The sequence below is a fragment of the Trichomonas vaginalis genome, chromosome I (genome assembly GCF_026262505.1).
Source record: "Trichomonas vaginalis G3 chromosome I, whole genome shotgun sequence".
NCBI lineage: Eukaryota > Parabasalia > Trichomonadida > Trichomonadidae > Trichomonas > Trichomonas vaginalis.
Genome location: NC_067203.1, coordinates 17013166 through 17036519, shown reverse-complemented (window position 1 = coordinate 17036519; position 23354 = coordinate 17013166). Strand labels below are relative to the sequence as shown.

The window sequence follows — 23354 nt, the reverse complement described above, 5'->3', positions numbered from 1 at the left end:
TTCGGACAAAATGAAACTTGACATGCTTATAATGTGCCGAGTTAATTATTAATGATTAGCTTATTCACAATCGAATCTCTTACATTGCTTTTAATTTCTTATTTGCTCCAACAGATATATGACATTTTACAACTTTAAGGCAACCATTTTTTAATATCCAAATATGTGAAGTATTTCATAAATGTTCTTTGCATCTTTATCAGATCCAATAAAGTTAAGAAATATCTCTGAAATCGTTGTGATAATTATGTTATTACATAGTAGATTTTCTTCTAATGAATTATAAAGATATTTGATATTGTAAAAAACAAATTTATAACTGTTAAATTTTTTTCATGTCCGATCAAGACACTCATCAAAATAAATACAGTGAATTGCGAAGTATCTACCAATACTACATCGATTCATTTAATGCCTTGTATCAGCTAAAAACAGAAAATGAAGAAGAATTAAACAAGATTTACAAAACGATCAAAACAGAATTGATTGAATCAAAGAAATATCCTCCTGTATATGCAATAAAAGATATATTAAAAATCATTCCATATAATAATCGCTATACAAAGTCATATATCTCTCTGGCCAAACTCTTTGTTGATGAATATCATGTGGAAGAGGTCAAACAAACTCCAAACATTTCTATCCTCCTGTTTTACAAAGAATATGGAATTAAATTAAGCAAGTATGATGATTTAACAATAATTAACTCAAAAAATCTCGACATTCATACAGGAAATACAATATACAGAGCGATTATGTATAATGACTTAGAAAGATTCATCCAATTCACAGAAAGAGATGAATTTGATAAAAATCAAAGACTTAAAAGTGTTTTATATCCATATTCTTATAGAGGATATTCATTACTTGAATTATGTTGTTATCATGGAGCAGTTGATTGTTTCAAGTTATTAATATCGAAATTTAACTCAGAAATCACTAAAAATGTCTTAAGTTATCATTTTTAAGTGGAAATCCAGATATCATGAGTGAATGTTTGAAATATCAAAAACCAAATGAAAAATGCATGATGTATGCAATTATTTCACACAACATTGATTTTGTTACATTCTTGATGAATGAATACAATATAAAGATCAAATTATATGATTGTGGTAGATATAAAAATCTTGAATCATTTTTAGTTTATTATGATCAAACTAATGATATTAACAAATGCTTTTTTTATTCATGTTTTTTAATATTCCATCCCTTCTCGATTATTTCCTTTTACATGGTGCAAATATTAATGGAAAATATAAAAATTCAGAAACCGCACTACAATTCTCAGTATACAAAAGTAGTATAGAAACAATTGAATTTCTTCTTTCACGTGGTGCAAATATCAATGTAAAAGGTAAAGTTAGAGGAACCACACTTGATATCGCAATATTCAAACCTGATGAAGAGATTGCCAAACTTCTTATTTCACATGGTGCAAATATCAATGAAAAACATGGAAATGGAGAAATCGCACTTCATTTTGCAGCATATCATAATAGCAAAGATATACCCGAAGTTCTTATTTCACATGGTGCAAATATCAATGAAAAAGATGAAGATGGCAAAACTGCTCTTCATTATGCAGCAGCAACGAATAGTAAAAAGGCTGCCGAAGTTCTTATTTCACATGGTGCAAATATCAATGAAAAAATAAATATGGAGAAACTGCTCTTCATTATGCAGCAGCAACGAATAGTAAAAAGGCTGCCGAAGTTCTTATTTCACATGGTGCGAATGTCAATGAAAAAGATGGATATGGAGAAACCGCACTTCATATTGCAACACGTAAAAATAGCAAAAAAACCGTGGAAGTTCTTATTTTACATAGTACAAATATTAATGAAAAAAATGAAGGAGGACAAACCGCTCTTAATATTGCAGCCCATAATAATAATAAAGAGATTGCCAAATTTCTTATTTAATATGGTGCAAATATCAATGAAAATGATAAAAGAAGGGGGAGCTGCTCTTCATATCTCATCTCTAGGAAACGAGAAAGACATTGCGGAACCTCCTATTTCAAAAGCTGCAAAAAATAATGTTCCTATATAAGGTTCTTCTCATTCATCTTTGAAGATGAATATTATTAGAAGAATCTGAATGTAAGAATCATTCACACTAAATCTAATTGTTAGAATGCTTTTTTATTACTTTTCCATCATTTTATATAATTCCTTTTTAAAAGTGTCTATGATATTAATATCCTATCAACATGGATTTCTTATTGTTTTTGGAAAATATTGCAACAGAATAATATGTTTATAATATGATTTTAAATTCAGTGTTTAAGTTTATTCAATCTCTATATTTTCAAACAAAGTTAATATTTTGGTTGCGTAGAATGCGATTTGTTTATTCAAAGAGCCTTCAAGCTCTTCGAGAATATCCAAAGCATCTGAATTCAAAAATGATTCCACGATATCATGAAAAACAGCTTCATTTTTTCTCGAAACAGCTTTAACAAGAACAAAATACAAGTTTTGTAACAATGTATCATCACCATTAGCTTCATTTTCACCTAAAATTTCAGAAATATCATCCATCAATTCAGGAATAATTTCATAAAACTCTGAGTGAATTGATAAGTTAATAAGCATCATAATGAGTTCCTTTTTATCTTTGAATGCAACAATATTGTAGAGGGATTCTTTAATGGTTATCATGATATCTTTTATCTGTTCTTTAGGAATTCCATAATTCATTATTTGAATATCAATTGTTTCTTGATTTTCATTTTTGATTTCTTCAAAAGGAACACATATTTCAATAATGTTGCCAATAAAACAAACGAAGTCTTCAATTTCAACACCTTCAGTATTGTTTTCATATCGATTCATCGCAATTTCTAAAAGATTTGTCCAAAAATTAACATCAACAAAAGGATAAATAAAGTCTAAAGTGGTTATCGTGCATAATATAGTAAATATAATGCCATCATGAACATCATTTTCTGAAATTATACTAATCAATGGAAAAATTATTTCATTTAATAAAATTTGAGAGTCATTCTCTGAATAACATGTGATAATGAATGCATTAATGTAGGCTATAATATTGTTTTTGGCAAAATCTGAAAAATTTTGGAAATTATTTAGACATTTTTTCGCAATTTTGAAGAATACATTGTTCCCTGATGAAATATCGTGTATTATAGCTTTAGCGGGGTCCATGATTTGAAGATTATTTGTTTCAAGACTTTCTTTTATAAAATTCCGAGAAAGCTTATAAAATTCATTGATTAATGGAGATTTAGAGCTAGATATGATGTTGCCTACATCTTCTATGAATACTTTAAAACAATTATCTTGTTGAAGGAAAAAATCTATGATGAGTTGGCAATTTTCTGATGAATTGAGACTTCTAAACATCGGAATAACTATTTCTAATGCTTGCATATCATATGGAATCAAAAATGAAATTATATCCATTAAAAAATTATTTTCTGAAAATTCGCAATTCATAATTATTTTGTAAATCTCTGATAAACCTCTGTTAAGCTCTGATATATTAATACTTTGGAATTCTTGTGTTTCAAGAATGTTTTCTATATAATTTAAAATTTGGTTGATTTCTGGAATGTTTAATTGTGAAATTTGTTCTCCAAATGATCTAATTATTGATACATCAAACATTTCAAATATATGAGAGTGCATTAATATGTTTTGAAGAGTCATTATATTGAATCTAATTGTAATCTTAAATATTTCATGAAATACTTGGGGATCTGAACTAATTATGTCTGATAATATCATTTTATGATCATAATTTCCTTTAATATCAAAATTGTACATAAATAATTTATTTGAAATGTATCTACTTCTTTTTAACATTGAAAAAGCAAGTCCTTTGTTAAACAAATTGATGTCATTTGAATTTAAATCGCAATTATTTTCATTTTCTATGAAATAAATGCAAATTAACAATAAATTTACAAATACTTCTTCATTGGTGTTTTGGAGCAAATTATTGCATATAAAATCAAATATACCTTGAGACACTAGATATTGAGATACAATTTTTGATTTACTAAATATATTTTCGAAAATTTCTCTAATTTTTGCAAGTTCCACATTAATTGAGTCTCTTATTGAATTTATGATCATTTTGGCGAATATTTGCGTTTTAGCGAATTTATTTATGCAATTTTCTGAGCATTTTGAAATTATTAGCGAGAGTTGAACAAAATACCATGGAAAAGGCAAATACAACTTATCTGTCAACTCACTAAAAGCCATGCTATTCAAAAGAGGTAGAATAAAATCTTGGGATTTAGATTCGCAAAGTTTCAACACCATTTCAAGTCCTCTCTGATTTTCGTTTAGGATATCAGTGTCAAGGAGCGAAACTATTTGTGAAAATTGATCATTAAAATAATCAATATATGATTCTTCATCAAAATCTACATCAGGACTATCATACCAGTTTGAAATGGCTTTTTCATATTCTGACTTTGAATGTGATTGTTCTCTATTTTCTTTATACTCATCATCCATATAAAAAAAGAAAGATTCAAATATTGGGGTCTGACACTTATCGTTTTTTTGGCATTCTTTGAAGAATGAAACATTTATTAGTTTTTTTAAAAGCAGATATCAGAAAATGAATTATTATTATCTTGTAAGCATATGATTTTTAAAATTTTTTAATGTCTGATCAAGTCACTGTACCAAATAAATACAGTGAATTGAGAAGTAAATATAAATATTACATTGATGTGTTTATCGCATTATATCAGTTAAAAACAAAGAATGAAGAAGATTTAAACACTATTTACAAAATGATCAAAACAAATTTGATTGATTCAAAACAATATAACCCCATAACATTATAAGAGACATTTTAAAAATTATTCCGTATAATAACTGTTATACAAAGTCATATTTGGCTCTTGCAAGACTCATCTATGATGAATATCATGTAACAGAGGTCCAAAATATTACAAATATTTCCAACTACCTATTTTATAAAGAATATGGAATTAAACTGAGAAGAAATGATGATTTCGAAAATATGAATTTAAATAATTTAGATGTCTATTTAGAAAATACGATTTTCACAGTAATTATGGACAATAGCAAAGAAAGGTTCATCCCGCTCATCGAAAGTGAAGAATTCGATAAAGACCAAAAACTTGTAAGCGATTTATATCCAAGATCTTTTGAAGGATATTCATTACTTGAATTATGTTGTTATTATGGGGCAGTTGATTGTTTCAAGTTATTAAGGACGAAATTTAACTCAGAAATCACTAAAAAATGTCTTAAGTTATCATTTTTAAGTGGAAATCCAGATATCATTAGTGAATGCTTGAAATATCAAAAACCAAATGAAAAATGCATTATTTATGCAATTATTTCACATAACATTGATTTTGTTACATTCTTGATGAATGAATACAATCTAAAGAACAATTTAAGTAGTTGCGTATGTCACAATAATCTTGAATCATTTTTAGTATATTTCGATCAAACTAATGATATTAACAAATGTTTTGTTAATTCAACTGTATTTAATATTCCTTCCCTTTGCGAATATTTCCTTTCTCTTGGTGCAAATATTAGAGAAAGAGATGAATATGGAAGAACAGCACTTCATAATGCAACCATTTATAATTGTAAAGAAATAATTGAAATCCTTCTTTCACATGGTGCAAATATCAATGATAAAGATAATTACGGAAAAACAGCTCTTTTTTACACAGTAGATCATAATAGAAAAGAGATTGTTGAACTTCTTCTTTCACATGGTGCAAATATCGATGAGCAGGATTATTTAAGGAAAACAACACTTTTTTATGCAGTTGAAAATAATTGTAAAGAGATTATTGAGTTTCTTCTTTCCCATGGCGCAAACATCAATGCGAGGAATCAATATGGAAGAACAGCATTGATTATTGCGACATTTAATAATAATAAAGAAATTGTCGAACTTCTTCTTTCGCATGGCACAAGTCCCAACGAAAAAGGTATGAATAAGGAGACAGCTCTTCATTGTGCAGCATATTATAATAGAAGAGAAATAGCTGAACTTCTTTTGTTATACGGTGCAAATATTGATGAAAAAGATAAAGATGGAAACACTCCTCTTTTTTATGCAACCTATAATAATAGTAAAGAAACGAGTGATTTTCTTCTTTTACATACTTCAATAATCAATTCTTGAAGAAAGTCTTTTATTTGACAGATGATCAAAGATAGATGAATTATCTACTTCATCAATTATATTAATATATTTAGACGATGAAATAATTAAAATTAATTAAGGATGTGTATTTTAGCTATCCAGTTACACATACTGACAAGTTAACTATATTTTTTTTAATATATGCTTCACTTAATGCTTCATGTTCGGAATTCCTCCAATTAAATTGGAAGTCTTTCGTAGTACCAGAATCATGCTTTTTAGTAAACTACACTTAGAAAATTTTAAAATTTATTTGATAATATAAGTATCTGTACGAATATCATATTGCTTTTGGATTTGTTATTGTTGTTGTGTCATTTTATATCTATAAAATTAGTCAAAGTCCATAAATTATTGCTGAAATCGTTGTGATCAATGTTTTCCATATTTATAACATAGCAGATTTTCTTCTAATGAATTATAAAGATATTTGATATTGCAAAAAACAAATTTATAACTGTTAAGGATCCATGGTACATTTTCAATACTATTCAAAAATTGAATACTAAAATGAGAATTATCGTTATCGTCTTCACCTTGAATCGATTTTTTGGAGCTTCCTGGTTAACGAAATCCAAAAACTATATTAAAAATAATATATAAATATGATATCAAATCAGAATCTATAATTAGATTGGGGTCTTGCCATATAAATTTTGAACATTAACGATAGCCTTCGCTTGGCCTGACCGTGGACCGTTAAATTTTTTTCATGTCCGATCAAGACATTCATCCAGATAAATACAGTGAATTACGTAATATCTATAAATACTACATTGATTCATTTAATGCGTTGTATCAACTAAAAACAGAAAATGAAGAAGAATTAAATAAGATTTACAAAACGATCAAAACAGAATTGATTGATTCAAAGAAATATCTTCCTACATATGTAATAAAATGTATATTAAAAATCATTCCGTATAATAATCGCTATACAAAGTCATATTTCTCTCTCGTCAAACTCATTGTTGATGAATATCATGTGGAAGAGGTCAAACAAACTCCAAACATTTCTATTCTCCTGTTTTACAAAGAATATGGAATTAAATTAAGCAAGTATGATGATTTAACAATAATTAACTCAAAAAATCTCGACATTCATACAGGAAATACAATATACAGAGCGATTATGTATAATGACTTAGAAAGATTCATCCAATTCACAGAAAGAGATGAATTTGATAAAAATCAAAGACTTAAAAGTAGTTTATATCCAAATTCTGAAGATGGATTTTCATTACTTGAATTATGTTGTTATCATGGATCAGTTGATTGTTTTAAGTTATTAATATCAAAATATAACTCAGAAATAACTCAAACATGTCTAGCATTATCATTTTTAAGTGGAAATCCGGATATCATGAGTGAATGTTTGAAATATCAAAAACCAAATGAAAAATGCATGATGTATGCAATTATTTCACACAACATTGATTTTGTTACATTCTTAATGAATGAATACAATATAAAGATAAATTTATATGAGTGTGGAAAATATAAAAATCTTGAATCATTTTTAGTTTATTATGATCAAACTAATGATATTAACAAATGCTTTTTTAATTCATGTATTATTAATATTCCATCACTTTTAGATTATTTCCTTTTACATGGTGCAAATATTAATGGAAAAGATGAAGATGGAGAAACCGCACTTCATTCCGCAGTATTCAAAGGTAGTATAGAAACAATTGAATTTCTTCTTTCACGTGGTGCAAATATCAATGAAAAAGATGAAGTTGGACTAACTGCACTTCATGTCGCAATATTCAAACGTGAGAAAGATAGTGCCGAACTTCTTATTTCACATGGTGCAAATATCGATGAAAAAGATGAAAATGGAAGAACCTCTCTTCATATCGCATCTCTAATAAATGATAAAGAGACAGCTGAACTTCTTATTTCACATGGTGCATATATCAATGAAAAGGATAAAAAAGGAAAAACAGCTCTTCATTATGCAGCAGAAAAAAATAATAAAGAAATTGCTGAACTTCTTATTTCACATGGTGCAAACATCAATGAAAAAGATAAAAATGGAGAAACCGCTCTTCATTATGCAGCAGAAAATAACCATAAAGAGACTACTGAACTTCTTCTTTCACATGGTGCAAATATCAATGAATAAAAAAGAAGAAACTGAACATCTAATTTCACACGATCCAAAAAAATAACGTTCCAACATAAGGTTCTCTTTCATTTTCGAAGATGGATTTTATTTGAAGAATAAATAATTTAGCTATTCACACTAAATCTAATTGTAAGAATGATTTTTCATTACTTTTCCATTTTATAGAATTCATTTTTAAACAAATGTCTATGACATTAATATCCTATCAACATGAATTTCTTATGGTTTTTGAAAAACATTACAACTGAATAATATGCTTGCAATATGATTTTAATCAATCTCTATATTTTCAAGCAAAGCTAAGATTTTGGTTGCATAGAATGCGATTTGTTCATTCAAAGAACCTTCAGGCTCTTCGATAATATTCAATGTATCATCACCACTAACTTCATTTTCGCCTAAAATTTCACAATTGCCAATATTTGGAAAAATCAAAATTGTTGACAATTTCTAGAAATTATAAAAGTGATTTGAAATGTTAGTAGATTAATGCAAGAAATGAATGATTGAACGCCGATAGAATTCATGGAAAATTTGGGAGAAAATTTTGAAATTTGTTTGGAAAAAAAAATCATAATTCATGGACTATAAGTTTAAAGAGGATGATACTTTGACTAATCCAAGCCTTAGCACATCAACACGTGACAGAATATTTAGCGAAACAATAGAATTGATTGAGTCTGTCGAGAATTCAGATTCAAAAAACGAAATTTTAAAGAAGATTGCAAGCAACATAAGCAAACAAGAAGGCACAGATCTCACTGATATGGTTAATCAAACAAACTTTATCAATATTCTCGTCAATACTTGCCAAACAGATAAATCCGCTGCTATTCAATCTTTGCAATGCATAAAGGCATTAATGAATAATTCTGTTGCTCTTATCAGATTATTATTCGAGAATAACATCTTGGAACTTCTAGAATTCCTACTTACATCAGATGATACGAAAGTCTCTGGATTTTCCGCCAAATGCATGAAGAAATTACTCAAGCTACTCAATAAAGAAGGAATTCAAGTAGAAATCGACCAAAATATGATTGATTCTCTCAGCCATTTCGGTCAAATTTCAAAAGACGAATTGAATGAACTTTATGTCAAATTATTATATGAAATAGTTTCTCATTATGATATTTTGAACTTTGCTTTTGATTTCATTACACAATTTTTAATTTTACTTGAACACAGGAGTTCTTCAGTTGTAAGTTGCTACTCTCTTCTCATAATGAAAGAAATCATTACGAAATACCCAGAATTCCAATACGAAATCTTTTCATTTCCAATTATCGGAATTACTTTGGAAACAGACTTGTTTTCTACCAATTTTGATATTAACTCGGTATTAAATACAATAAAACTCTACATAGAATTCCAGAATCCATTAATTATGGACCAAATTAAACAAAATCTCAAAAAGAATGATTTGGTAGCATTGCTGAACATAAATGATGAAAAGATAGTCGAAACTGATATTGATTTGATATATTGCTGTATCAATTATCAAATTATTTCAGATGATTTTATTCAAAACTCAGATTTGATTCCTTCTCTTATAAATGTTCTCGAAAATTCGAGTTTAAGAAGTAAAAAGAGCGCAATTCATTTACTTTTGCAAGAAAAAATTTCTAATTTTCTAAATTCGGAGCAATTACTTGAAATATTCTCTACTGGAGTTGATATGCTTCCTAACATGGAGTCTACACGCTCTGAGTTCATTTCAATGATCTATAAATCAATTGCTTCCCAAGATCAGCAACTTGTCTTTAAGTTGAAGGAAATTTTAGAACAGAATGATTTCTTTGACATCCTTGATGACCTTGAACTTAGTGAACAAGAACAATTGTTCTTGATTGGTATCAATAAATCTTTTCAAACTGATTTTTAATTTATCACTATAAAATTTTGTTTATTATAAATTAATGATATAAAGTTCTATTTTTATTTTTAAATGGAAGCAAGTACAAAAATGTATCGCGATTCAAACCAAGAAGACGCGTGCAGCGTTGTTTGGACAAAACTACCATTACTTTCCTGGATATGTCCAGCCATTGGCCATGTTGGCGTCACAGATTCTCACGGAATTGTTTATGATTTCGAAGGTCCTTATTATATTGGAAAAGGAAATATGCTTTTCGGTCGTCCTCTTTATCGCTGGAAGATCGATATTGATCCTCAGCAGTGGGATGGGGCTCTTGAAACGGTTACAGAAAGATTTTCCGATATAAATTACAATTTATTTACATCAAATTGCCATTATTATGCAGCGGCAGTTCTTCAAGAAGCAGGTGTTATACAAATACCGCCATTTTTCGGATCATGGATTAATGGAGCGACAATTCAAATTATATGGGGCCTTATTTTACATTCTAAACCGAAATCATTTTCCGCATTCATCAAAAAATGGCTTCCATTCATTATAATTCTTATTTTCATAATTTATTTTTTCGTATTATGAAATAGCGTTAATTATTACTTGAAAGACCCAAACTAGGGATATTACTGATTGGTTGTATATGACAGATACTTATTTTTAAAAAACATAATTGTTTTTCATTAATCTTATTAAAAATTACATATGAAACGCGAAACTTTTGGCGAGCATGATGTTATCATGAGATCGAATATAACCATTAATCTGTTTTTATAGTAAAACCAATATTTTATATATTATAATTTGAATTTACATGAATTCTTATATTTAACGGGATTTTGATGGAAGAAATCATCAAAATACGGATGAATCAAAAGGCTAAACATATTGTTGCTATACAAAATTGATCAATTATCTCCGAATATGAAACAATAATAATATTTTTTGTTATTTGTTTGAAAGCTAACTCCGCCTTAGGATAATATTTAGAAACTTAATTTGAAAGCTTTACAGAGTGTAATTTTTTATTGAAATGGTAAAGAAGGAAATAATTTTGTCACTTTTTTGTCTATTAAAATCCAAAATTACTACAAATGCTTTATTGGGCACTAGCTCTTGGCTTTAATTGTATTTCCTTAGCAGCAATTATAATTTTGATATTCCCTCTACCATTTAAACTGCGCATGAAAACAGTTAACTTCGTATTTTCAAAGAAAAAATGGATTTTCGGATTAATAGGCTTATATTCTTTATTATTTGCTCAAGAATTTACTGAGCAAAGTAAATGTGTTCTGAAGAGAAGAAGAGCAACTACACACGAAACAACGCATTTCTTTGCTATAGAACAATTTAAACATCAGAGAAACATGTATATTGCTGTTCTTGGAATTGTTTTACTTTCGATCACGTTTATATTATCAAAGCTTCTTCGGAATTTTATGAATGAAATAAAATTACTACAAGAACAATTAGCAGCTCGTCAAGCAAGTAACGCTCAAAATAATACAACCGAAAACGAGCCAGAACATACGGATTAAATTTTTTTTTGTTGGAATATATTCAATTATTATGATATTTTGATTTAAATTTAGTAAAAAATTGATTTCTTTGGTATTATTATGTATATAATTATAGGGTTGTAGTATAAGTGCCTTAGTTTAAATGGCTGTTAAAAGTTTAGTTCTGAGCAACTTCGAAGACTGTGTTGAGGCCTGTAAGGCGGTTGTAAGCAGCACCGAAACCGTTAAGGCGTTCCTCAACGCGTGTAGCATCATGCTTGTCAAGGATAACTCTTGTTTGTTGCTTGCCAGAGACATCATAGTGGATACGCTTTCCAACGATAGCTGTTGGGAAGACAAGATCGTCAAGGATGGCATCATTGACGGAACGGAGGGTACGGCCGTAGTTACGGATAGCCTTGAATCTACGTCCATGTTCTGGTGTCTTTGGGAAGGCGCGGTGCTGGCCGACAATGCAAACCTGAGCGTTGAGCTTCTTTTCAAGATCTGGGAGGAATTGAGCCTGGGCGTTGTGGAAAGCATTGATTTGCTTGTATGGGACTGTAAGAACGAGAACACTTGTTCCCTCAGCCTTGATGTCCTTAACAGAGACAATCTTAAGGTCCTTAAGCTCTTGCTTTCCAGCAGCAATTTCGTTGAAGGCAGCAGTAACAGCTTCCATTTCGTAAAGGCCGACCATAACCGCCGGTCGAATTTTTGCACTTGAATTGAAATACATATTGAATCGTAATATTTTTAATGTATTTATGATATACTAGTATGTTTCCAAGTAAATATGAATTGAAAATCAATTTACACTTTAATTTGTTTCTATATCGAGTAAATTTAGGATTTCTAGGACGGCTTGCTGATGGGTTAATTCGTTGTATAAGATCGCTACTATGGGATAATGCGCTACTATTACAGGTGGGAAGTATTGGATGACCCCATTTGTACTTCCATCCTTTCCATGAACATTCGAATTGTAGAAAGAATGTATCCAAATTAATTCGCAATGTTCCTTATTATTCGTAATCCATGCATCAAAAATGATATGGAACAAGAAAATATGAATTAATATATGCTAGATTTTAAAAAATAGAGGTTACATGTTAATAGATTACGATCTCATCGTATTAAAAGTTAAATTGAAAAAATAATTTTCTAAATTTTGAATACAGATACAACTCGATGTCAGCATAATATAAGCATAGCAGATTAGAGTTTAAAAATATATTTAATATTATAACAAACAAAAAAATATATGTTTGAGAATAAAATCTCTATGATAATCAATTAGTTAGTGATACAAAAACTAGTATTATTAGAATTGAAATCGTAATATAAAAGAGCGGAACTGAAAATCCAGGACTATTATTATGAAAAAGTGATCCGAAAGAACCTTCATCATATGGATCAAAGAATCTAATATCACTCTCATTACTGGTGAGATCTTTTTCATTTCTCAATATTAGATTACGTGATTGTTCAAGAGTTAAGTGTTTCTTCGGTTTGATAATGAGAGAGTTATAATCTGGGCATAATTCTAAAATAGAAAGTTCATCAAGGAATGCTTGGTCGAACGATCCGCTGATTTCTGGAAAAACATATTTAATTTCCAGATAAAAATCTTTTGATTCGCTCATTAGTAATGTGGAAGCATATTTATCAACTATGTTATGGAAAGATATGAAGTTTCTTAGCTTTTGCATCAATTCCATAACAATTATTCGTCTGGTTGCATGATCTTTCTTTTTAGAGGAGATAGCGGTCCATTGGAAAGCTCTGCGTATAAAAATCTTGACAAATTTCCTTGAATCATCATCAATTTCAAGATGACATTTCATCAAGAGATCTATTGCTGTTCTGCTCCATATTGGCTTTGTGCAGGCAATATATAGCAAAAATTTCACAAGTTCAATATGTGAATTTGCGCAATTCGAAGCTAAAGAATACTCAAGTAAATTAAAAATTCCTTGTGATAAAGGATTGTCGAGTTTGAGCAGAAGTTTGGTAAATTCTAACTCATCAAAGTTGTGTATATGACAGTTCTTGACTAAATTAACAGCTAAATCAAATAAAGGACTTGATGGGCAAAAAGTGAGCGCAAATTCGAGTGTTACCTTCCTAAATAGGTCTTCTATCATATAAGGTAAGATATGCGAGTACAAAAAGGCAAACTCACGGAAAACAATGAAATTATCTGGACTTTGTGAACGGAGTTTCATTAAGAAGTAGAGCGTAAGCCGAAATGAATAGCTTTGGTATTTATATTCATGGAATGAAAAGTTATTGAGAACATTCAAAACCAATTGGAGACACGTCAAATGATATTCTGTGCCAAAATATTTATATCCTTCAATGAAAGGATAGTACTTGGACATTAAGTATTCTGCACACTCCGTTTCAAGTATCATATTCATTGATTTTAAATTCTGAATTATTTTATTTATTATGATAACTGATCTTTCTGGATCTTTTGTTTGCTCGAAAATTGCATTAACATCACTAAGCGCGAATACTTTTTGAGATTCATTAATCGAAGAATGAAGTTGAAGATTTGTGTCTAAAAACACATTGTAATCATAATAAAGCATAGCATTTGAATTGGAATTAAGTGGTGCTTTAGATTGCAATTCTTTGATTCCATTTTCTTCAAGAAGAGAAGAATTTTGGAATTTTGAATTTGAAACTTTGGAATTAAAACCATACAATTCTTCATCCTCTGGACTTGTGACATCCTTTGGATACAATTCTATAAGTTGTAAATGATTCGTATGCGATGGCTGGTTCATTTACAACAATTGAATTTAAATTTTTTATAAACCTTTCAAATTAATTGTAAAGGCAAATCCACAAAGAGTATAAACTCTATCGTATTAAAATATATATTAGGATGCGTATCATCGTTGTCAGATAGCATTAATGGAAGAACTTAATCAAATACCTCAATAAAATAAAATTTCGAACTTTTTCTATCATTGACGTCCTAGAATTGTATTAGCAAATTGTGCAAAATGTCAATGATGTTTAGAGAATCGGTTTTATAGTTTGAATCCAATTCATAATAAACTCATAGAAAATCAAAACGTATTCTAATGGAATTCTAGGAAGTGTTGTGTAACTTTGCACCGTGTTATTCTTACAACAAAAAAATAATTTCGAAAGAGTTTATCTGAGATATGGTGCATAAGTTTCGTTTTTGACTGTCAACAATACTTGAAATAATGCAATGTTTAATACTTGTGCAGCACATACATCATTGATGATTAAGTCAATAGAAATTTTCAGAAATGATTTTGAAATCATCTTGATTTTGAAATGGAATGAATTCCTTAATGAAAATATAAACTATTCGAGTAGGATGCCTTAATATTTCATGTCGTGCTATGAAAAATGATTTCAAGAGATATTGATTTCTCATATTTTTTTCAAAACTCTATCAAAATTGCTCACAATTTTTCTATAAAGTCCTTTACAACATTTCATCAAAAATATTCATGTTTCAGCATTGAATACGGGAATATGGAAACTTATTAAACGGTGATATGTTGATGAACATTATTGAATTCCTCAAAATGTTGATGGAATTCAGAATTTTTTTATTTTTATTTTCTTGTGCCATTTCATAGCACATGTCATCTTATAATATTGATGAATCTGGTGATCATTCTAAACAAGATAATGGCGGAGAGGATCTGAGGCTTGGTGGACACACTCCTTTTAAAACTATTATCAAATTAGTTCCTGGCCCATTGATTTCTCAAATTGTAAATCAACTATATGGAGTTATTGACTCAATGTGGGTATCAAAATTCATTGGTGAACTCGGACTCACTGCTTTGGCAATCTCATATGTTATCGAAACAACTGCAATTTCATTTGGCAGTTTTATATTAACAGCTGCATCAACACAGATTGCTTTTTTATTATCATCAAAAGAATATGATAAAATTAATCAATTAAGTGTGGATCTTTTTCGTATTTGCATAATATTAGGAATCATTGTTCCAGCTATCTTGCTTCCTGTTTCCAAACCATTGTTTGCCTTTTTAGGAGCTGACAAACAGATTCAGAGTATGGCTTTTGACTATGTCATTCCTTTAGCATCAATGAATATAGTGACATGTGTATATCAGTGCATATGCGGAATTTTGCAAGCGGAAGGAAGGACTTGGACATTTGGAATTTCTCAAATAATTTCAATGATTCGAAATATGGCATTGATGGATCCTTTATTGTTATATCTCCTTAAAAGAACTCTTGGATCATCTCTTGCAACAGAATTCTCTATGCTTCTCCCTGCATTTGTATTAGGAATCCTTTTGTATATGAAAAAATTTACTACTCGGCCAAGATTCAACTTATTTGCCAAAAAGTTCATTAAAGAAACATGGGAAGCTTCCAAAGCAGGTCTTTCAAGTTTCATTATGAGCATTTCAATCGTTGTTCCAAATTTTGTTATGCAAAAGTATATGTCTATAAGAGCTTAACGTGTTGGCGAATATGATATGATAATAGCAGTTTATAATACGTTATTTCGCATATATGGTTTAGCATTTTTTGTTCCAATTGCTTTGAATTATGCTTATTTGCCAGCAAGCTCATTTGCCTTTGGTAAAAGTGATTTCAAGAGAGTTCTCTGGCTAACATTTCATGTTGTTTGGATTTGTATCGTTTGGGGATTAATAATTACTTTCATTACGGTTTGTTTTCCTGACCAAATCAGTAAAATATGGTCTAAAAACGACAGGTTCGAATACTGGTCAAAACAGCTCATGCCAAGAGTTTTTTATACTTTTACATTATTATCTTTAAAGTTTATTATGATTTCATATCTCCAATCAACTCATCAGTCAATTAAAGCCATGCTGTTAAGTATTTTCACTGAATTGCTTGGTTTACCAATATTTGCAACTTGTTTTCATTACACAGGTGATAAGAATTCACCACAGAGACTATTTTATGCATATAATGTCAATGATACAGTTGCCCTTATTGTTTGTTTATGTGTATCTGGTCCTTCCATGATCAAATTATATAAAACCAATAAAGAGTTAGACAATAGTGATGATGAATGTAAAGTCATACAAGAACTATAGTTGTTTCGTCACTTATTTATGTTCCTTTGCATTTTGTATCTTCCAAAGTCATTTTTTTTAGTCATTAGAATCAATGCCAGGTGTTAAAATCTAGTGGAACACCTGAAATTGCATACCAAGTTCTCAATGATGAGATTATATTAGGCGATGGAACTAATCCTTGTATTGATATAAATTATAATCAAGATTTAGTTATCTCAACAATTGATGATAAGATTGTTCGAGTTATTTCAAGTTATGCATTCAAGGATTGTACATTCACAACCATTATTCTTCCTGATTCGATTACTTCGATCGGAAATTCGGCCTTTCAGAATTGTTTGATTACAAATATAACTCTAGGTCCAGAAGTAACAACTCTTGGCTCAAGTGTATTTTCCTCATCAAAAATTGTATTTGCAAATTTGTCAGCAACTAAAATTTCTACAGAAATAGGAGAATCTATATTTTACAAAGCTCCTCTTGAAGAAGTTCTTCTCCCAGAGACATTAGAAATCTTTACAACTGAAATGTTTGCAATAACAAAACTGACAAAGATTACATTTCCAAGAGCATTAAGGAAAATACAAGTATATACCTTCTTGAGATTATATAATTTGAATGAAATCACTTCTAATTCTCCAAATTACGTTGTTTACGATGGTATTGCTTATACCAGTGATTTTCAGACGGTTGTTCGAGTTTGTAGCAATACTACTCATCAAATAGTACCATCTGTTCGTATTTGTGATGATTGCAGCGTCTTTTCTGGATGTTTGTTTGAATCTTATACAATTGAGTGTCGTCTTGAAAAATTAGGTAACTCAATGTTTCGTTTGTGCCCAAATTTGACTTATCTTGATATTTCCAAATGTATTTGTACATATTTACCAACCGGATTTGTTGAAGCAAACACTATGAAAACTTTAATATTACCAGATACCATAAGAAGCATTGGTGACTGGATTCTAAGAAATGGTGACATTTCAACATTTGTCATTCCCTCATCAGTTACAAGTATTAATCAAAATTCTTTTGGAAAAGCAAGTATTTCGGAGTTTGTTTATTGTGGGATGACAAATTTAGAAGGAGATGTTCTCAAAACAAATGTGCAGATGATATTATCCCAAAAATATCCATATGAAACATTCCTTGGAAGATCAACTATATCAAAGACATTAGAAAACTGTCTTCCTCCAAGAACACCAATAATGACTCCATCTCCTACACCAATTTGTTATCATAGTGTTAGGATTATGAATTGCAACATAAAATTTTCAAATTACTTAGTTTTTATTTCAATGTTTCTAAACTAATATTTAAAACTTTAAAATCACTTATTGAATGAATATTTAATTTTGAATTCTGCAGCTTAGGATTTGGTTAAAAATCGTTTCCACATCAAATTATAGCAAAAAAATTATTTTAGAAAAGATGTTGAGCATTTTTATGAGTTTATTAAGTTAATTGAATAATCAATCAAGAGCCAAGGAATCACAATACATTGATAACATAATTCAGTGATTGCTTCTTAAGAACTTCATCATTAATATAATATAAGCAGGTTTATTTGACCTTAATGGACCGACTATTGCAAATGTATTGTTATTGGTAGAATTCATCTGCAACTTCTCATCAAATTTTCCTTGTTGCGGATGAGGTTTTCTTCTAACATTTACTTATATGATAGTATCATTGTTTTAAAAAGAGTTTTGATTATAGACGCAGTTTTGTAGTTTCAAGGATGTAAATTTCTCATCCAAGCCGGCAATATGCTACACCAAACTATATTATGCCATAATCATTTAACAACAACATTGATGACGAAGCTAGTTTGATTTTTAGCGTTAATAAAATAAGAAGTGAAATAATCATAATTGAATGGTTTACATTTATTGTGAAAATTCTCATTTATTGGCATTCTTGTATTCTTCTAATTGCAAATAAATAGTATTTGATTTCTGATCAATTCAATTTTATTTTATTCTTATTCAATGTTTTCATCTGATATCCTCAGTGAGATTGACAAAACTGTGGATCGGAAAAAAGAAGTTCCTGCCTTAATGACATGGACAGTTAAAAGAAACCGAAAAGGAATTGAAAAACCTGTTTTAGTGGTAATTACGCCATATTCTTTTTATCTATTTAGAAAAATTGGTGAAAGTATTAAGTACCAATCAGTATGCTACTTCTATAATGTTAAAGAAATGAAGAAGAATTCGAAAGGTTTTAGAATCAAATTTTCCGATAATGTTTATACAGTTCTCGGTCCTGAAGCTCAGATGATAGCTGAAATATGTGCTTTTCAAGTTTTCTCAATCTTCTATCATGAAGAGGTTCCATTCATTAGTAGGGCAAGTTTTCCTTCAAATTCAGTACCAACTCCGTTAAATCGTTTTCTCGCAAAAGAAGTTTCCAAAGGTAATTTCCCAAGGCAAGCCATCATTGACCAGTTAATTGAATACCTTGCTGAAGGAAGACAAGAATTTGATGTGGGTCATATAATTGGGCTTTGGAATTACCTTGGAGGCGTTTTATTTGCCATCAAAACTCTCCCTTACATTACTCATTTGATCATTCCTCGAATTGATGTACAATCTGCATGGGAATCTTTAGTAAAGTTCTGGGATGACAACAAATACTGCAGATGGATCACGATATCCCTTCCTGTTTTCCCTGAAGAAGGCTTCAGAAGATGGGCACTCAAGATTTCGGAAAAACCAAACGATACCGTCGAAGTAATTGAATTCAAAGACATTTCATTTTTCTACTCAACTGTTTCTATCCTTTATTCAACATTTTCTCAAAACAAATTACAAAAATTAATTTTTAATCACTGCAGTCTCGGGTTGGAAGAAGAAAAGTTCTTAGACCTAATGTCCTCTATTAGAAGCCGTTCTAAAATCGAAGGTATAGGCTTCGTAAAAATGAATTTCGAACAGCCTCTCGAATTAATCTCCAAAATTGAAAGGCTTAAGTATATTACACTTGCTGGTCTTGGTCTTCAAATCGCACCCTTAATTAAGCGCTTACTCCGTCTTGGTCTTTATTCCCTAGATTTATCTGGAAACAAAACTGACGAAGAATTAGATGATAAATTTACAATTTCCAGTGAACCATTCAAGCTCAGTATTAATGATATGAACTGGACAGCTTCAAATTTATTTAAATTAATTTCGAAAGTTAAAACTGCTCCAGGATGGTGCACTTTAGAAATGGCAAACACTAAAATGGAAGAAAGCGAGTGGCATCAGTTCGACCAGCTTATTAAAAAGGCTGATCCTGAACATATTGATTCAATTAATTGGTCTCAGAACTATATTTCAAACAAGATCATGGAATTCATGACAAAAGGCGAATTAAACTTTATTTCCTTGGCAGGAATTGATTTATCATCTTGTGCTGCTTATCTTTCAAAATTCCATTGCAAATATTTCGATTTGCATGGAACAGATAAGTACCAAATGAAAGATCATGCTCTTGAAATCATGACAATATTAACAACATCTAAAATTGACTTTGTTAATATTGCTCATAATAATATTGGTTCAAAGAACCTCGAATCACTTGGAAATATAATCAGCAAGTTTGAATATCTCAGATGTATCTCATTAGATGATAATAATTTCACTGATATTGCTGAACTCCGTAAATTTGGTGATTTCTTTTCAGATGACAAACATTTCTATATTTGGTTCCCAGAACGTGATGTATCAAAGCTTACTCTCAAGACACATCCATCTGTTGCTGCTAAACTAAAAGAGCACTTCCATCTTCCAAAGCATAGTAGAAGAGGAACATTAGCCGGAGATGAATGGATGAATGTTATTTACGGATATTTCGCTGAACAAGAAGTATTCCCTAAGGATCATGATTATTCTGATGATTACGAAGAAGACGGCGAAGAATCAACAGAATCGATCGATGATGGACGTGATAATCTCACATCTTCATCTGATGAAGCTTATTTAGATCTAACATAATCAATATTATTTAATATTAAAAATGTTTTGTAATTACAATTGTTTTCTTACCATTTTCTGACATTCTCTCAATTTTTTTGACACCCAAGCTTTATTTCTTAATTTTCGAAGGTCAGAAGTTAATATTTTTGGTCGCGAAAAAGTAATCATAAATTATCATATAGTACCTAATATGGCTGCTATGCTTTCCTGCAATTAAAATAAAGATATATTGATTAATTATGATCGCGTCAGAAAGTGCTAAGTGAACTCCTAATGTGAGTGATATAAATTAAAAAACAAAACTATATTCTACAAACTTGCCAATTAACCTATCAAACTTGAGATCATATTCTCTATATCTGTCTGTCAAAATTTGAGTGAACTGAAAGGTTTACATGCAAAATGATATGATTTCAAGTTTAATGTTTTCTGGAATGAATATCTCTGGATCATTAATGGTGCAATTATAAAGGATAATATAGTTAAGCATTATGCCATTATGTTATCAATCCTTTTTCAAAAAAAAAGTGTAATTTGTGTTCATTTTTAAAGATTAAAGAATTCAATCCAGCCCTAAAGCGATAACAACACCTTATTATATATGAGTTTTTAACAGGTTCCCTTCTTGGGATATTCCAATAAAAACTGAGAACATGATAGAAAGAAAATTATCCATCTTATGGGGAAAAGTGACATTTTTATGGACTACAAAATTTCAGATGAAAACCTTCAAGATCCAAAAATATTAGATGCAAATAATGATAAAGAAGACATTCCTTGTCTTTCAGGTGGTGATTTTATAATTATGGCTAAAAATATAACTGATTGTTATGAAGATATTGCAAATAGAGAAAATGAATTATTTCAAACACTAGATCAGCTATGCAGCTATAGATTTGAAAAGGATATTGATATTGTTGATGAGCTTAATAATATAAACTTTTTCGAAATTATTAAATTAATTCTGAATTTTGCTTTTGAAACAAAAAATCAAGATGAGTTCGGATTAACTCTTGCATTCATAGATATTTTAACATCAACCACTACAATATATTCAACCTCTTTATATGAACACGAAATTGTTGATTTTTTCATTGCCACTTTTGAAAATACCCCAGAAGATTTGTATACAACAGAACTTTCTATCATATTCAATATACTTCACGATTCAGATATCAAAATTCTTGAAGATTTTGTCAAATCAAAATCAATTTTGCAATTATTTGACTTATTTAGCTATTGTCCAAATTATTTAAATCATAACATGATTGTTCAGACTATAGAAACTATATTTGCACGCTTAAATCTATCAAATATTGGACTTGAAAACGAATTAAAAGGATTTTCAGCAAATTTCATTCAATCTTTCTTAAAAATAGCAAATATTATTGTATTTGATGATGATCAAAACATTGAAAATGTCCAAACAACTGATGTATCTCTTTTAAAGATTTTTTCAAGAATTTTATTGATTTCAGGTTATGACGGGAACGAAGACATGCTATTTCGCTTTGTCCAGTTCCTAATTGATATGCATGAAAGATCGGAAGAATGTGATAGTTATTGTTGCTATTGTTTATCAAATTTAATTTTATATTTCGAAACACCAAAATTTTTCATGCAAGTATACGCTCTTTTTAATTTTCATGACATATTTGTTGATATTGCATCAAAATCTTCAGAGTATCAATCAAATTATATCAAATTATTTTTTGTTTTCCTTAATCGCTTAGTTTTTTTGAAATGTTTAGATGAGAGCATAACAGATATATTTACTGTCATTTCTTCAGCTCTTCCTGATTTGATTTTAAAGGCAAAACAAACTTATATTAATTCTCTCAATGCTGTTATTAATGGAAGCTTTGATTTATGTTATACAGTTCTGTCAAGCGGACTTTTGAATGCAACAATGGAACTTATAGAAATTGATGATCTCAATTCAAATCAGAAAATAGCAAATGTATTTATGGCTGTATATTATTCTTTAGAAGAGCATGGAATAGGTAAATTATTACTAGATGATGAACATGTGCCTGATTGGCTAAATTTACTAGAAGACGTTGAAAATGAACCAGGGGAAAGTTTTGAAATCATTAAACATATACTCACAGCTTAAACAAAGCTATTCAATGAAAAATAATATGTTAATTAAACTATGTTTGTATTATTAAAAAAAAATCAATTTTTTATTTTCAGTTTCTTTTGCCTGAAATGATTCATCATTAACGCTTATATCATAATGAGTAGGATTTCAATGTTGATGAACTTGTTTTTATTATTCTTTGGCCTACAGATTATTTTCCGAGATAAAAAGATACTTTTTAACGATAATAGCTGCTAGATATGTTATAATCTAAACTTAGTAGCATTATGATTTGTTTACTGGAATCACAACCCGAAGATGTTTGCTCAAAGTGAGTAATAAGTTAACAAACGAATTTATCCGATGTGCTCAAATTGTATGAACTTATATGCAAAAGCATTTCCGCAATTTGGTTCTTTTTTACATTTCTTTGATGGTCGCTGTATTCAATTGAAGGGAAATGATTTTATGTAATGTACGTTTAGCCTCGATTATTTAGTTCTCAAAAAATTGAATTTCAGTATGAACATGCAATT

The 23354-nt window shown here is 29.6% G+C and overlaps 13 protein-coding genes across 13 annotated transcripts, besides 2 other annotated features; 10 read left to right on the top strand and 3 right to left on the bottom strand.

Moving 5' to 3' along the window:
• Window positions 1-4: 4 nt before the first annotated feature.
• Window positions 5-968, top strand: TVAGG3_0999690 (protein of unknown function (DUF3447); the record flags this gene model as incomplete). The annotated part of the gene is made up of 1 exon (XM_001582414.2): window positions 336-968. The coding sequence occupies one exon, from the start codon at window positions 336-338 to the stop codon at window positions 966-968; it is 633 nt and encodes a 210-aa protein (XP_001582464.1).
• A 223-nt stretch (window positions 969-1191) lies between these two features.
• TVAGG3_0999680 (cyclin-dependent kinase inhibitor 2C-related family) lies at window positions 1192-2055 on the top strand (the record flags this gene model as incomplete). The annotated part of the gene is made up of 1 exon (XM_001582413.1): window positions 1192-2055. The coding sequence occupies one exon, from the start codon at window positions 1192-1194 to the stop codon at window positions 2053-2055; it is 864 nt and encodes a 287-aa protein (XP_001582463.1).
• A 225-nt stretch (window positions 2056-2280) lies between these two features.
• Window positions 2281-3472, bottom strand: TVAGG3_0999670 (uncharacterized protein; the record flags this gene model as incomplete). Its single annotated transcript, XM_001582412.1, has 1 exon — window positions 2295-3431. The coding sequence occupies one exon, from the start codon at window positions 3429-3431 to the stop codon at window positions 2295-2297; it is 1137 nt and encodes a 378-aa protein (XP_001582462.1).
• Window positions 3473-4662: 1190 nt separating this feature from the next.
• On the top strand, window positions 4663-6429 carry TVAGG3_0999660 (positive regulation of MDA-5 signaling pathway; the record flags this gene model as incomplete). Its single annotated transcript, XM_001582411.2, has 1 exon — window positions 5068-6165. One exon carries the CDS (start codon window positions 5068-5070, stop codon window positions 6163-6165), a length of 1098 nt encoding a protein of 365 aa, XP_001582461.1.
• A 224-nt stretch (window positions 6430-6653) lies between these two features.
• Window positions 6654-6884: a mobile genetic element.
• Window positions 6885-6898: 14 nt separating this feature from the next.
• On the top strand, window positions 6899-8438 carry TVAGG3_0999640 (ankyrin repeat and SOCS box-containing protein 4 family; the record flags this gene model as incomplete). Its single annotated transcript, XM_001582410.2, has 1 exon — window positions 6899-8317. One exon carries the CDS (start codon window positions 6899-6901, stop codon window positions 8315-8317), a length of 1419 nt encoding a protein of 472 aa, XP_001582460.1.
• Window positions 8439-8900: 462 nt separating this feature from the next.
• TVAGG3_0999620 (armadillo (ARM) repeat-containing protein family) lies at window positions 8901-10205 on the top strand (the record flags this gene model as incomplete). The annotated part of the gene is made up of 1 exon (XM_001582409.1): window positions 8901-10205. One exon carries the CDS (start codon window positions 8901-8903, stop codon window positions 10203-10205), a length of 1305 nt encoding a protein of 434 aa, XP_001582459.1.
• A 63-nt stretch (window positions 10206-10268) lies between these two features.
• On the top strand, window positions 10269-10775 carry TVAGG3_0999630 (protein of unknown function, DUF778; the record flags this gene model as incomplete). The annotated part of the gene is made up of 1 exon (XM_001582408.1): window positions 10269-10775. One exon carries the CDS (start codon window positions 10269-10271, stop codon window positions 10773-10775), a length of 507 nt encoding a protein of 168 aa, XP_001582458.1.
• A 1052-nt stretch (window positions 10776-11827) lies between these two features.
• Window positions 11828-12428, bottom strand: TVAGG3_0999610 (structural constituent of ribosome; the record flags this gene model as incomplete). The annotated part of the gene is made up of 1 exon (XM_001582407.2): window positions 11868-12428. One exon carries the CDS (start codon window positions 12426-12428, stop codon window positions 11868-11870), a length of 561 nt encoding a protein of 186 aa, XP_001582457.1.
• A 553-nt stretch (window positions 12429-12981) lies between these two features.
• On the bottom strand, window positions 12982-14484 carry TVAGG3_0999600 (uncharacterized protein; the record flags this gene model as incomplete). Its single annotated transcript, XM_001582406.1, has 1 exon — window positions 12982-14484. One exon carries the CDS (start codon window positions 14482-14484, stop codon window positions 12982-12984), a length of 1503 nt encoding a protein of 500 aa, XP_001582456.1.
• An 840-nt stretch (window positions 14485-15324) lies between these two features.
• TVAGG3_0999590 (multidrug resistance protein YPNP-related family) lies at window positions 15325-16182 on the top strand (the record flags this gene model as incomplete). The annotated part of the gene is made up of 1 exon (XM_001582405.1): window positions 15325-16182. One exon carries the CDS (start codon window positions 15325-15327, stop codon window positions 16180-16182), a length of 858 nt encoding a protein of 285 aa, XP_001582455.1.
• A 1118-nt stretch (window positions 16183-17300) lies between these two features.
• Window positions 17301-18086, top strand: TVAGG3_0999580 (ribonuclease inhibitor domain-containing protein; the record flags this gene model as incomplete). The annotated part of the gene is made up of 1 exon (XM_001582404.1): window positions 17301-18086. The coding sequence occupies one exon, from the start codon at window positions 17301-17303 to the stop codon at window positions 18084-18086; it is 786 nt and encodes a 261-aa protein (XP_001582454.1).
• A 678-nt stretch (window positions 18087-18764) lies between these two features.
• On the top strand, window positions 18765-20753 carry TVAGG3_0999570 (ribonuclease inhibitor domain-containing protein; the record flags this gene model as incomplete). Its single annotated transcript, XM_001582403.1, has 1 exon — window positions 18765-20753. One exon carries the CDS (start codon window positions 18765-18767, stop codon window positions 20751-20753), a length of 1989 nt encoding a protein of 662 aa, XP_001582453.1.
• A 46-nt stretch (window positions 20754-20799) lies between these two features.
• Window positions 20800-20824: a mobile genetic element.
• A 611-nt stretch (window positions 20825-21435) lies between these two features.
• On the top strand, window positions 21436-22867 carry TVAGG3_0999550 (uncharacterized protein; the record flags this gene model as incomplete). The annotated part of the gene is made up of 1 exon (XM_001582402.1): window positions 21436-22851. The coding sequence occupies one exon, from the start codon at window positions 21436-21438 to the stop codon at window positions 22849-22851; it is 1416 nt and encodes a 471-aa protein (XP_001582452.1).
• Between the last annotated feature and the right edge of the window lie 487 nt (window positions 22868-23354).